At 38.4% G+C, this 15435-nt stretch overlaps 1 protein-coding gene across 1 annotated transcript in view; it reads left to right on the forward strand.

Annotated features, from left to right (window-relative positions):
* The window catches only part of TBX18 (T-box transcription factor 18), a 28216-nt gene extending 18165 nt beyond the window's left edge, over positions 1-10051 (forward strand). The window contains exons 6-8 of the mRNA XM_060030619.1: positions 1081-1145; positions 6687-6781; positions 8850-10051. Of these exons, the coding sequence (XP_059886602.1) occupies positions 1081-1145; positions 6687-6781; positions 8850-9574 (885 nt within the window). The 3' untranslated portion in view covers positions 9575-10051. The remainder of the gene's footprint in view (positions 1-1080; positions 1146-6686; positions 6782-8849) is intronic.
* The last annotated feature ends 5384 nt before the right edge of the window (positions 10052-15435 follow it).

Below are 15435 nucleotides of genomic sequence, written 5' to 3' on the forward strand. Positions count from 1 at the left end.
AGATGGTTGAGAGCATACACAGCATAATATAGGGGGATTGCGGATGACTTTCCAAGGGTGCCTTTCTTTGCCTTAGTGTCGTCCAGCAGTGTTCATTTGTCCTTGGCCAAAATGGCACAATAAGAAAGAAAGATGTTCATTAACTTTGGAGATTCCACTAAACCAGGGAACACAGAAAACAAAGCACGATGTGCTTCTTAGAAAATAGGCTGTTAACTCCTTTGGGCAAAGTGGAGATCTGGTAAGAAACAAATGGGACGTTGTTTACTAGTGTCAATTTCAGGATGGTATGACTACAAAAAGTTGTTTTTAATGGAGACGATTAGACCACTTGCAAAAATGTTTCCCTCAAATCTTGGGGTCTTCCTGGGCAAAAATCTGGTTGTGAGTCAACAAATTACAACTGTAGTTAAAATGAAGCCATTATTTATTTCTCCTACATATATAAGATTGAATCCCATTAGAACCTTCAAGTCATGGTTACCTCTGGTTAGACATTCACTGTAGTGCTCTGACCAGGTCACGAATCCATAGATAAAAGAGGAGATGAGAGCCATAAAGATGATTCAAGGAGAGACAAAGTTAAAGGAATGTATATTGCCTATTTCTGAAGAAGGTTAACAACATTCGAGCGTATAAATGTCTGTTAAATAGAAGCTGGATATTAGCTGCTCCGCATCACCACTACTGCAAGAGAAACAGACACATGTCACAGCGTTAATAAAGGGAAGAACTTTAGTTTAGAGAGATTGTCAAACAAAGGGCAAATTATCAACAGATGATTCAGAATCTCCTTCTCCAGGGATATTAAAAGCAAAGCAAACTTTATCTATTACAGAGCTTGAACAGAGGCGGGGGAATGTCCTTTTCATAGCAAACGAATGTCTAGATGATTTCTGAAATTTTCATGTAGCTTTGCTACTAATATAATAAAATACCTGAGAAACAGGGAAGAACACAGTACATCCTCTGACAGTTAATTTTGGAGTTACTTATAGTTCTTCCATCATTTCCATTTTTAATAACCTTCCTTGGCATTTATAATAAGACTTGATGTGATTTTTTTTTTCTGCTCTGCAGATTACTCGCCTGAAGATAGATAGGAATCCCTTTGCCAAAGGCTTCCGAGACTCTGGGCGTAACAGGTGAGCCTTAGTGAAAAACATTCTGGCTGTGATAAATATATTTGATTTTTTATTGTGAACTTTCCATTACAAAGTAAACAATTAAATTTACTAACATGGTTTTGAAATCACTTCTGATGAGGATTTAAATTTACTAATATCATTGAGCCTTGGATGTAACTTATTTTGGGTGTGGCATTTTGCCCATTTCTAAGATTAATATTGATGTGAAATGCTGGGGTGAAAACGGAAGTTCTCAGGGTGTACAGTGCATGCTGCCTCTGAAGGGGCCTTGTGGAAACCTGCCCCTCAAGATCCAGGGGCTTTAATATCCCAAATCAAAATACTCTCTGCATCTGCTCTTGGTTTAGAATTTGCTTAGTGATGTCACAATTATGTATTGATCTGTCTTCGAAATAGGACAGACTCTTGTTCACTCAGATTTCCAACTAGAATATGAGACTACTCCTCACTGCCAAGACAGCTGATGTTCTTTGGTTTCCAAATTTGTCTTGGCTCTACTGACAGCCACACACTTGTTTATTTTTTCTGTGTCGTGTTTTATGGTGTTTGTACTAAGTGGGAGAGCTACAATAATGAATTCCACTCTATTACTTTTTATCAAAAAGCAGACCACCCTAGTCTGTGTGCCAAGAGTTTTTGAATTTATTGATATGATTCTATCCCAATACAGTTCAGTGCAACGTTTTCTAAAATAACTGTTGATAGTAATAATAGACTAACGTTCTCCAGATGCCCTTTCAGGGTAAGACTTTGACTTAAATGTTTTTAAAAGCACTTTGTTTTTAAAAAGTATTTGAGACATTTTTTATCACTTTACTCCAGAAATACTTCTTGAAAACTTGGTATTGGTAGGCGGTGTCTACATGAGGTCAAAATCCCCGATTATCTTATTTTAGGAACAATTTCACTTTAAATTGTAGAGAGAAAACAATCAAGCAGTAGTGCAGACTTTTAGTTCTTTCAGCTGATTAGCTGGGCAAGGTAGTGTAGACAGAGACCTTTTCTCAGAATAAACTCCAATGCTTGCAGAAAGACTTGATTTCATCTTCATATGCAATGATTCATTTAAACACCTGCCCTAAGCCTTAAACTTAGCGCAGGCAGATCAACAAGACTGACTAATAACAGGGCTTCACTCTGTAGGAAGATTTGCAGGTATTCCTACTATACATTGTCTGCTGTATTGAGATGATTCTGTCATTTTAGATGTCTCTTTCCATGTGCAGAAAAACTTTGCTTGGCTTTTGTTATGTTGCATTAGCTCATGGTTAACTTTGCTTTTCAGAGGAGTTTCTGAAAGTTGAATAATCTAGTAACTGGGGTGGTCACTGGTAAGGTGACTGAAGGAAGCCCCTGGGATGACTCCTTTTCTACCTTGCCAAATACTTTGATGGAATCTTCTTGTGGTTTTGGTTATAGCCGAAGAGTATGTATCTATTTATGACCCTTGCATTTCTTTCAGTTCTTTTTTTTTTTTTAAAGCAGAGAATAAATTTATTAAAACTCACTGAAACTCCAGGAGGGCAGCATTTAGGCTTGAGATCATACATCCAGGAACTAAGTCCAGGCTCTCCTGTAGGATGGCTCTAGCAAAGACCTCACTGCTGTTGACATTGGGGGGGGTCACATGGCTTGTACGCAGTCTTTTTTTTTTCTTCCACTTTTATTGAGATGCAATTGACATACAGCGTGCCTAAGTTTAAGGTGTACTGCATAATGATTTGACTTACATACATCATGAAATTATGACCTCAATAAGTTTAGTGAACATCCATCATCTCATATAGATACAAAATTAAAGAAATAGAAAAACAATTTTTTTTCCTTGTGATGAGAACTCTTAAGATTTCCTCTCTTAATAACTTTCCTCTATAATATACAGCAGTGTTCATTATATTTATCATGTTGCACATTACTGTCAGTTTGTTTTTGAAGCAATAACTTTAAACATATTTTTAAAGGTGTATTTTGGGTAGTAGTCATAGTGGATAAGCCTATAAGTAGAAGTGAGATGATAAGGTACATATTACAAGGTTTCAGGAAGAATTCTAGATAAGTCAGCACAATGAAAAGACGTTAGTTTTTAAAAATTTGATCAGTGAAAAAAACTCAGAGGCATTGGTGAAAATAAACCACTAAGTCTCTTGTTTGGTACCATGAGGTCAAATGCTAGGTTTGATAGAAATTTTTTCTTCCCTTTGGCTGTTTCAGGAGTATATAAGCATGGCATCCATGGTGCTTGCTGTTTATTGCCTGACTCTAAACCTTTTAAAGTTTTTAATCGACACGCAAAAAATAATAAATTATGTTTTAACACTTTTTAAAGGTTGTTAAAATTTTAAATTTTTATTTTACTCCAAATCTTTAAACAATATCATAGTATAGGAAAAACATGTTGAACTTATACATAGCTTTCTTGTTAGTGAAATGAATAGTTTCACTTTTTTTCTCATTTAAATGACTTCTGCTTATCACAGAAAAGCTCTTCAGTGCCCATTTTGGAATGCTAAATATCTATGGACCAGTATTCCCAGTTTTAAAAAAATCTGATTTTAACATTTTCCACCGATAAATGCAAAAGACACTTATAATGAAAAGAGAGAATTTGGTCAGCTTTAAAGATTTCTAACTTATGTATTATTTTCCTTTAAAAAGAAAGTTATCTGTAAGACCAGGAAGGTGCGTTGCTGCTGAGGACTTGGGGGAGGGGTGATATGTTTTCATATATTGATAGAGAAAAAAGCCCATGAGAAAAAATTCAAAATATTTCTTTAATACCCCCAGTTTTCTTGCACTGTTGTTACTGCTTTTTAATACACATTCTGTTTTTATTTTTCCCTAGACATGAAATAAACAAATTATGCAGGGCAAGAAAGAAACTTGGACTTGTGATTTTTTTAAACTTTATAAAACAATTGAATTAAAAATTATACCCTCCTGGCTATTTATGGTTCTGCAGCCTATTTTATAGGAATCAGTAGCTTCAGCCCTTAAAAGCTCTCCTGCAAGACATTTGTTACGTGAAGGAGAATTTATGTGCTGAGAATAGTTTCATTCTTCAGTTAGGCCTTACGGTTGACCCTATAAAATGTTTTACTCAGGAAGGTACAAAAATTTCTTCTCTTTAAATACGTCAAGAAAAACATAACCATTTTACTAAATAAACTTGGCCATTTGATAGCATAAATTAGCGAGGTGATAAAATGTGGAAATTGTTCAAAAGCATCTTGTATAAATTACCGTCTTGGCTACACTCCTGCAGGAGGTGTCTTTTATCTTTTCTTTAACTAGATGGGAAAAAGTCTCCATTACTGGAGAAAATGAAGGCTTTTTAAAAAAAATGTCCAGATTCAGCTAATAAATATTTTATAACTGTTTCCTGCAAAATATCTGAAATCCTTTCTAGAACTTGCAGTGTGAAACAACAGCTTCAAGAAAAATATCAATAGGTCCAAATCAGATCACATGTAGATCTGTCACCTTCAGAGCATCCCTTTAAAGCTTAGGGTTATATATTTGTGAGGATCAATAACTTCTCCCTAAAAATTTGGTCTGTGGGTTTGTATTTGAAGCATCATACAGTTTACACTGCTAAAGCAAATAAGGCACTGATGGTCATCTCCACAGCTAATAAATTTCTAGGTCCCATCAATGCTCAGGACCTACCTCTTTGTAAATTCCCCTTGAGGTCACTCCAGGACTACTTTGGTATCCTGAATATTTAAAACTACAATTACGAAAACTCATCTATGCGGTTTCACAAAGCAGTTTATACAAAACTGTGTCCTAACTTCTTTAGCTTAAAAAAGCTTGTTTCTAGAAAGTCATAAAAATTGAGTATTAGTACAAGCTAAAAATAGAGCAATCAGCTCAACAGCACCCAGCGTTCATAAGTTGAGTATTAAATGAAACCTGAAGGTCATGTGGGGCTTTGGGACTGACCAGGCTGCCAACCTTCTCCCCAGTCAATACTTTAATGTACATAAAATATTGCTGAGTAGAGTGGTCTTGGATCTGGTTTGTAGTCAGCCACAGATAGCATGTCTCATTTGGAAAAAAATCACTTCGTGGTAAACAACTTTAGAGCTAGGAGAGGGTTTAAAGCTTTGTATTCCAGTCCTCACTTTGTGGGAAACTGCAGTCCAGGGAGCTTCAAACATTTACTCAAGGTTAGTGGGTTGTAGTTACAACCCAGTTCTCCTGATCTCCAATCCAGTGTCCTTACCACAAAATAGTCCTCTCTCTGGGGCACACTGATTCCATCCGAAGACAGACTCTGTCCTTCATGCTCAGGGCAGCCCAGGGCAAGCGGCAGAAGACGGTTTTAGCTGCACGCACAGGTCACTTAACCATGGGTCTTTAGAGAGCTCTCGCCATGTTGTACAGGGGGTGTGACTCTGTGAGGCGGTTTTCTCTAGTCTTAGTTCATAGCTCATGACTTGGGGATGTCTTTAATATCAGCATTAAATACAGATTATCTGTATTAAATAAAACTGTATCTGACAATCACAAGAGGTGTTCATGTGCTGTTTGACACTCAGGAATCAGACATTTCCTACAGTGCAGCTATATATTTCATGAAAAGCACAATGTTACCTAGATTAACAAATTGCTTAGCACTGAGATGATTGAGGAAATAGTTGGTGAGGCCTTGAGAATGTGCTAGTTGAGTGAAGGGCCTCATTTCTATGACCTAGAGGACTTAGTTATCTGATGTATGGAAGTGGTATCTGAATCACTTACGGTAGGAGGTACATACATTTATTATGTGTTTAGAGTAGTCACCCTTGTTTTAAAACATGCATGTATCCACGTAAGTAGCCCATAATGAAGTTATCCTGTCTCTCTAAGTGTCCATTCATTAAGTGTGTGTAGGGGCTTTAAAATAATGTCTGGTGCTGATACTAGCTCCAGATACCGTAGCGCCCCGTGAGATCACCTTCCTGTGATCATCCTCCAGGCTGGGCTGAGAAGCCAGGGCTGCCCCCTCTTCCCCAGAGCCCGCCCTGGCTGCCCTGCGTGTGGTGATCATGCCTCTGAGAGAGAAGTCAGTTTTCTTAGGATGAGTGCTCTTCTCCGCTGGCTGCCGAGGCACCGGATGCTGGATAGAAATGCCTCTACGGGGCGTGCTTTTGTGGCAGAGCTCTCCGCAGCAGAGGGAGAGTGGTGTAACAGGGAGAGAGGATGAGCTCCAGATCACAGCAAAGCCGTGGACTCACGGCAGCTAGGATGGACTCTCTCCACCCCAACTTCCTGGTACAAGGGTACAGCTTTTTATCCCCTGAGATCAGCTAAGTTTTCTGAGAACGTTAACAGGACATCCTGGGTGGATTCCATCCTCTTGTGCTCCTGGTGACAGAATGCTAGCTCATCTCTGAACCATTTCTCTTTCTGTTTGTGCCAAGCTCCTCACCTGCCAATGTGGGGGGCCACTGTCAACAGCAGCGGTGTTTTCTGAGCTGCTTATTATGGCTGCAAACTCCAACTGCTCCTAACTGAGCTTCTTGTGTTCACCCCCATCCTGACCCTTCCATTTAGAATGGGTTTGGAAGCCCTTGTGGAGTCATATGCATTCTGGAGACCTTCACTACGGACCCTCACCTTTGAAGATATCCCTGGAATTCCCAAGCAAGGTAAATCACAAAGTCTCTTGGGTCAGGGACTTCCCTGGTGGTCCAGTGGTTAAGACTTCACCTTCCAATGCAGGGGGTGCAGGTTCGATCCCTGGTCTGGGAGCTAAGATCCCACATGCCTCCCGGCCAAAAAACCAAAACATAATACAGAAGCAATAGTGTAACAAATTCAATAAAGACTTTAAAAATGGTCCCCATCAAAAAAAAAGACTTAAAAACGAAAAAAAAAAAAAAAGAAGTCTCCTGGCTCATGTATATCAGCCAGGTCCTGCCTAGATGCTCAGGCACTGAAAACTGCACAAGTCATTGCTTGTCCTCTATAATGGCGACCTCATTACCAACATCCTCCCATTACAGGATCCTTCTCTTTTCTCTCTGTTATGGGGATGGGCCAGGAAAATGGCCGTTGTGGTCAAAGGTTGTCTTGGATGTTTTAGGCTGTTTATATATTTCATAACCTTTACTTTACCCTAAATCTCTTCTTAAAATTAGAGGTAGACTAGTTGGCCCTGGTACCAGGTGTACTTCACAGATAATTGCCCATGCTGGTCCCGGTTTACCCTTTCTTGCCAGCTTCCTCTTCCTTCAGCAGAATTGCCTCTAGGCAGGGTTCTCTTGTATTTATGATGAGAAGGTCAGGCACACTGAGGCAACCTTCCCTGAGCTCCCCTTTGAGTATTTCCTCCGAGCCCATGGCTGGTGTTTCCTCAGAGGGAGCAGCATGGAAAGGGATGACACTTCCTTCTCTACTTGGTAGGTAGGACTCGCGGCTCACCCCTGCACTCAGGCATTTTACGTCTGATCCTGCCCAGCACCCCGTTGAGAATTTAGCATTGCTGGGTTTTAGATAATTATCATTGGGCAGATTGGGCTTTTAGATTATTTTAAGAAGCTGTATAAAACACTGTCACTAGAGCAATGAAGGTTTTACAACCTATCCAGCCCATTGGAATTCTCTTCTCTCCCCTAAGTTCCGTCAAGTTGCAAACATCAATCTGTCAGCAATTCCAGAGGGGGGAGTCAGCCGCCACCACTGTTATTGATTGGATGCAGGGTTAACCCCCCTCTCTATTTCACAGGGCTGTTTATTTGCTGGACCTCTGCTCTTGTGTTAGCATGTGATTCACCAAACCATTTTCTGTTTGGAAATGAGATATGTATACATGTAGCTGATTCACTTCATTGTACAGCAGAAACTAACACAACATTGTAAAGCAACTATACTCCAATAAAAAAAAATAAAGTTCTAGACGGTTGCCTTATTTCAGTAGCCCTGAGTGGTACAGTCATTGATTCACACAAGCTTGCAGTGGGAAGTTGCAAGTTTGTTTGAGGCAGGATGTGTCTTTGACCAATTTGGCTCTTTTCTTTGAATTCCTTCTTTTTTGGCAAGAAAATATATTGCTCCAGAGGAAGCTCTGCTGAAAGAAAGAGTAAAAGTTGGGTAGGGGCTTCCCTGGTGGCGCAGTGGTTGAGAGTCCGCCTGCCGATGCAGGGGACACGGGTTTGTGCCCCGGTCCGGGAAGATCCCACATGCCGCGGAGCGGCTGGGCCCGTGAGCCATGGCCGCTGAGCCTGCATGTCCAGAGCCTGTGCTCCGCCACGGGAGATGCCACAACGGTGAGAGGCCCGCGTACAGCAAAAAAAGAAAAAAAAAAAGTTGGGTAGAAGTGAGGTGATGGAACTTTTGGAACAAGATACAGAGTAAGATGAAATATATATTTTCTAAAGTTGCCAGGAAAGTCAGTATTTGTAGTGTTTATTATTAAAAAATGAGAAAACTTTGAGAAAGGTAATTGAGGGAGAAAATGTGAAAATTCTATGTGATAGTGTCCTAATACCTTTTGGAAAAAAAAAAAGTCACTCCTTGGGGAGATAATTTCCTTGAAAATGTTGGGAGGATCTATGTTTAAAATATTTCAGTCTGAATTCAATTAAATTACAATTCCTGAGAGCGGAGACCATCTCCTTTTCGTCTTTGTACCCGCCCCTTGTAACAAGTCCGTCTAGCTCATGTGTACATAGTTGAAATGAAAAGATGCTCTTTACATTTCAATTTCTTTTGTAGGAAATGCAGGTTCCTCCACCTTACTCCAAGGTTCTGGGAATGGCGTTGCGGCCACCCACCCTCATCTTCTGTCCGGCTCCCCTTGCTCGTCTCCAGCCTTCCACCTGGGACCCAACACCAGCCAGCTGTGTAGTCTGGCCCCGGCTGACTACTCCGCATGCGCCCGCTCTAGCCTAACCCTCAACCGATACAGCACGTCCTTGGCCGAGACCTACAACAGGCTCACCAATCAGACGGGCGAGACCTTCGCCCCGCCCAGGACTCCCTCCTACGTGGGCGTGAGCGGCAGCGCCTCGGTGAACATGTCCATGGGCGGCACGGATGGGGACACCTTCAGCTGCCCACAGACCAGCTTGTCCATGCAGATTTCCGGGATGTCCCCCCAGCTCCAGTACATCATGCCTTCACCCCCCAGCAACGCCTTTGCTGCTAACCAGACACACCAGGGTTCCTATAACACGTTCAGGTTACACAGCCCCTGTGCCTTGTATGGATATAACTTCTCCACATCCCCCAAACTGGCTGCCAGTCCTGAGAAAATTGTTTCTTCCCAAGGAAGTTTCTTGGGGTCCTCACCGAGTGGGACCATGACGGATCGGCAGATGTTGCCCCCCGTGGAAGGAGTGCACCTGCTTAGCAGTGGGGGTCAGCAGAGTTTCTTTGATTCTAGGACCCTAGGAAGCTTAACTCTCTCATCATCTCAAGTGTCTGCACATATGGTCTGATGAAGCCTTTAAGTTAAACTACATTGGAATCTGGCTAATGTATATTCTGTCTTCGTTTTCCTTGTCTTTTCTTTTTGGAAAGCAATATGAAAAGAAACTTATCAGTAGCTTGTAAAATGTACATATAATAGAAAATGAAGGCTCACTGAGTTGTTTTGACTTTCTCATGGTGAGATTGTAATTATCTTTGGTACATATGTATACTGTATATGGCTTGTGGGGTTTTGCAGCCTACAAAACCACATCCTCCCTCTATTTTTCCCCCCAGTTACACAGAGTATTGGCATAAATGTAGTATGTTTAACCAAAGTTCTCATACTTTTTAAAAAACCAAACAGCAAACTTAAAACTTGGCAATGACACTCACCAGACTAAGACATATAACTTAATTTATCAGGAAAATGCTCTACACAGTTTCCTACTTGAGGCTTGATAACCAGCAGTAACCAGCACACAGAGTCTTGTGAATTCTGTTATTCTTGGGCACAATGTGAGAACCTAAGCCAGTAGAAGTCTTAGTAATAGTACTGAGGTATCTGTAATCATGAAGGATTAGCTTTTGTGTTCCTACTTGCTCTTATTTATCACAGGTATTAGGTGACTTTGGTCCTATAAAAATTCATAATCCATAGTAATTACTTTCTTAAGGAAAATGGAAAAGCTTGTGATTTTTTTCACTTTCTATTGGACAGGTAAGAGGTATTTATTCATCTGCAGAGAATAAATTTCCAGTATTTTGGATTTTTTGCTCATTTTATTTAGTATCAAGTAGACTATTAAAGAATGTCCTATAGACATTTTAAATTCCAGTTTTCACCAGGGAAGGAATATATGATATGACTGGAATGGCAAAAAGAAAATAAATCCACCTCGAATTCTTTGATTCCAATGAGAAATGTCTAGCTTTTTAAATCAAGAAGAATTATATTGTTAGCTATCCCTTAGGTTTTTATGGTGTTTTGTTTTTTTTTAATTCAGGATTTTTTTCCACCTTGCTTTGAGATTCCTGACCCATGGTCTATAAGTAAGGGAAAAAGGCATTTATGCTACTTATTTATATCTCATAACTCCTACAAATTGAAACCTTCCCCCCTCCTGAACCTTGTCCCTTTGTCTGAAGTCTTTCTCAAAACAGATAGATTCTAGGCCTTCATGGTGTTAAATAACGCTGTAAGGAATTTCAGGGGGTTATCTCCAGCAATCTGTCTTTTGGGGGTTGCAGTGCAAAGGCCAAAGCCCATTACTATAAAGTTCCTCTTGGAAGACTAAGGAGGAAGATACCAATTATGATAAAGGAGCTGTAAAACTTTTAACCTCAACATCATTTTTAACCTCAAAACTGAAAAAAAGAAAATGAAAGCAGTATTATTTTTTAAAAACCCCTAAAACAATGTATACAGGGTTTGGAAGCATGTAGTAACTTTGATAGCACATAGTGAGATGAATAGGAAAGGCTAGAATGCAAGGTGAAGAGGATTACCGAATGTCTATTGAGGATAAAATCATGTGTCTGTTCATTGACTCACTACATTTCATATATTTGCCAAGCAAAAGCAGTGTGTTTCAGTGCTAAACAGAATGGCTTTAACCGATCCCTAGGTTAGATGGGGCTAGGGCGAAGCTCCTGGTTTGCTTCTTTACTTTAAAACAGCATGGCTGTTACATATTGAGGGAGATTACTATTTAAACAGTATTTGCACAGAATGTGACTCTGTTTATATACACTGATAAATTTCCTCATGGGTTCTCTAACAGTTTGTCCAATTAGTATTGATCTTTAAATTTAAAATTAGCATGAAGGCACATGACATATATCCAATAGGTAGATCTACATAAGATGTTTGTGTATGGTATTAATAACTTGACAAAGATTTGGGAAACGTCCTTATGATGAGTACATCCCAGCCTCAGTGCTTGGTATAATTTAAGGAGAACAAGAGAGTTTTCCATCTGGAGAAAACATAGAAAGTAATGATCTACACCTATATGCATTAATACGATGAGAATTTTCCTTTTTGCTCTTTGTGATTTGAGATGACACCACAATACAAGTAGCATTTTTAATTAATCTTTTCTTTTCGATTTAGCAATATTGTACAAATGCTGTTTCCTTTAGGCTTTACTGTAAATATTAATCATCATGTCACTTCAAAGACTAGCCTTTTATCATTATATTAAATGACATACAGGCATTGATAATTATAATTATATATCTGTATTTTATTAAAAAATGCTTAAGAAATTATATATTAAAGTGTGTTACTAAACCCTTTCATGGCTTTGGAGGGGAATCATTTGAAGTGTCTATAAATGTTCTTCCAAGAACAGGCCCACACACGCATGCTCCAAACACAAATTTTGTGGCTTATGAGTACAAGGCACGGGGAAACGGGCCTGGTATTCACTTTTGATGTGTTCGATATAATTTCTTGGTGCCTTGACCATTTCATTGAAGGTGAAGACCTGACAAATGTTGAACACATGAAAATTCACATGTGAGAAGAGGAGGGCAGAGCGGGATGTTTTGTTTCGGGTCCGGGGTGGGGGGGAAGGGCAAGGATATAAGAATGAGCTGCTTGTACCACTGACCAGTGATGACAGATCACTTTTAGACCCCTTACTCAGAAAACATTCCAAGGGACATTGTGATGAGGTGAGGTTGCTGCTATCACAACCAGTCACATTTTGAAAATTAACACTTGCTTCCATACAAGCTCCCTCCCAGAGGTCACCAGCTTTTCACAAGCAGGGCACCCACTTGCTGACCCCTGATTTCTGGAATGTAGGGGGTCAGGAGACTTTGGTGGCCCCCAGAGAAGGTTGGGGCACAGTGTTGCTGATATAGCAAAGGATCACACTCACTCTTTATATTAGTGGAATTTTGAGCAAAATGCACCTCACTTTTAAAATGTGAATTCCTCTTGAGACCTCACTCCCTAGATTTAAACCTATTAGCAACTCACACCTCAGTATGAAATAGATAAACAGACGTTTTAGAGATAGCTGGAGGTTTGATTAAGAGAAAGGAGTAATTTTTGGAGTAGGGAAGTTCTGGGAAAATATGAATGCGAAGAAGAAGGTGCAAGAAAAGTGATCGCTAACCAAGCCTGGTGTAAAGCCATTATACCAGCCATTATTTAATTTCATGAGTTTCTTTCAGGGGTCACGGTAGAGTTGGTGGATGCTATGCGAATGCTGTCTTTAATTAGACAGGTTTGTAAAGAATCCTTTATTTCAAAGTGTAACTCTGCTGGATTTCCTCATGGGGAGTTTATTGACTCATCTGCATGGAGATTTTCTTAAGCCTTCCATTGGTAATTAAGTCATTTTATTAAATTATTACCATATTGTGTTTTAATCTCATTGATCATCATTCCTTAAAATATGTGCTCAGATAAACAGTAGGTGAGGTTGAACATGTGAACAGTTAATATGTGATTACAGCCTTCTAGGAGCTTAAAACTTGAAAACAGTATCAGTGATGGAAATGAACCAATATATATATGTATATATTTTTTTCAAGTATAGAAACATCCAACAGATGTTTATAACCTTAGCATCCGTCTGCATGCTGATAGATTTTCAAATGGTGAATTTTCTGTTTTTGGAATTTTGCTATGGTGAGTTCATCCCTTCCTTGAGAATAGGGAACTTGGTTTCAAACAATGGGTTTCCCAATCAGGATTTTGGACAAAAGTTAACCACTTTAGATCTCAGTTTTTTTATATGTGAAGGAAGTGTCTGGGATGAGAATCTGTACGATTCCTTTCAGTTTCAAATTCATATGACCTTAGTGCATAAAAAATATTCAGCTTGATAGTAGGAAAATAGCTTTATAAAGATATATCTTTGGGAGATATGTACATATATTTGGATATATATATTTCCAAAAGGTATGTTTTTATAAAACTATTTTAGATATATATCTACCTTTATACAGAACATTACACCACCAGGATTATTTAAAATTTATTGGATTACTTAGAGTTTTTAAAAAATGGAGCTGTGCTTTATTTAGTTACAATATATAAGACATACTTTTGTATATTAGTATTTGAAGGAAGCTGCACTTAATTAGGTATTTGCTACTTTATAGTGAACAGAAAAAGATGTTAATAAAATTTCCTTTTCATGATGCTCTTAGTGGCATGGCATAAAATTGTTTCACTTTGGAAATAAGTGAAATAATTATGGAATCTAGTAAAATATTTAGAGATCATTCCAAGCCATTCAAAATTCATTTAAATCTTCACTGAGAAAAAAACATGAATTTGTCTTTTTGAAGGGTTTTATGCATGCTGAGACTCAGATACAAAATATTAAAAAGTTGATTACTCTGCAATTCATTTAGTTTGCACAAGGCTGGATCAACATACCAATCCTTTGTTCATTTAAAAAATTATATTAATTTAAAAATAATATTTTAAAACTGTATTAATTTAAAAATATTTGATAATTTTAAAATTATATTAATCAGGTCACTAGAATAACTTAATAATAAAGCAAAGACATTTTTCTAAATAACAGCTTTATTGAGATATAATTCACAAACCATACAATTCACCTGTTTAAAGTGAACAATTCAGTGGTTTTTCTTCTAATAAGAGTTGTGTAACCATCACCACAATCAATTTTAGAGCATTTTCATTACCCTGCAGAAAACTCCATGCCCATTAAGTCACCCCTTTTCCCTCTACTCTTTCTTTAACCCAAAATCCTAGGCAACCACTAATCTACTTTCTGTCTATAGATTTGCCTATTTTGTGTTTCTTATGTAAGTGGAATCATACAATATGTGGTCATTTGTGACTGGCTTCTTTCACTTAGCATAATGCTTTCAAGGTTCATTCATGTTGTAGCACGTACTGGTATTTAATTTCATTTTCTTTCTGAATAATAGTCCATTGTAGGTATACACTACATTTTATTTATCCACTCATTGATGGACATTTGGATTGTTTTCATTTTTTGGTTGTTAGGAATAATGCTGGTAAAAACACTGGCGTACATGTTTTTGTGTGGACATATGTTTTCATTTCTGTTGAGTATATGCCTAGGAACGAAATTACTGGATCCTGTCGTAATATTTTGTGGAACTTCCAGACTGTCTTCCCAAGTCATTGTACCATTACACATTTTTACCAGCAATGTGTGAAGGTTCTGATTTTTCCATATCCTTACTAACAGTTGTTATTATCAGTCTTTTTGGGTATAGCCATCCTAGTGGGTGTGAGTGATATCTCATTGTGGTTTTGATTTTCATTTCCCTGATGACTGAAGATGTTGAGCATTTTTTCCTGTATATCTTCTTTACAGAAATGTCTGTTCAGATCCGTCACCCATCTTTAATTGGGTTGTCCTTTAATTATTGAGGTGTAAGAGTTCTTTATATATTCTGGATACAAGTCTCATCAGATATATTTCTTGCAAATATTTTCTCCCATTTGGTGGGCTGTGTTTTAACTTTATTGTTCATGTCCTTTGCCTCACAAAAGTTGTTAATTTTGAAGAGACTCAATTTATCTATGTCTTTCTTTTGTTGCTTGTACTTTTGTTATGTGGGCCAAGACATTTTGATGAACTTTTAAGATCTGCCTTTTCACATTCTTAGTAGAAGTAGTAGTAACAGAAGTGCATTTTAGCGTGCTTTTTGGTTGTATAACTTAATAGTACTTGATAAATTACACCTCCTCCCAACACACCTGAAATGTTGTCGTTGGGTAAATAATTTTACATCCTTAAGTGCCTTAAAAGGAGAGTGAAAAGATCCCAAAGCATCATGAAGTTTTTATTACCATAGAAAAAGGTTGGCACTTTCAGTATTTATTCAATCAATAAATATTTATTGAGCATCTACATTG

This window comes from Delphinus delphis, chromosome 14, assembly GCF_949987515.2.
Source record: "Delphinus delphis chromosome 14, mDelDel1.2, whole genome shotgun sequence".
Taxonomy (NCBI): Eukaryota; Metazoa; Chordata; class Mammalia; order Artiodactyla; family Delphinidae; genus Delphinus; species Delphinus delphis.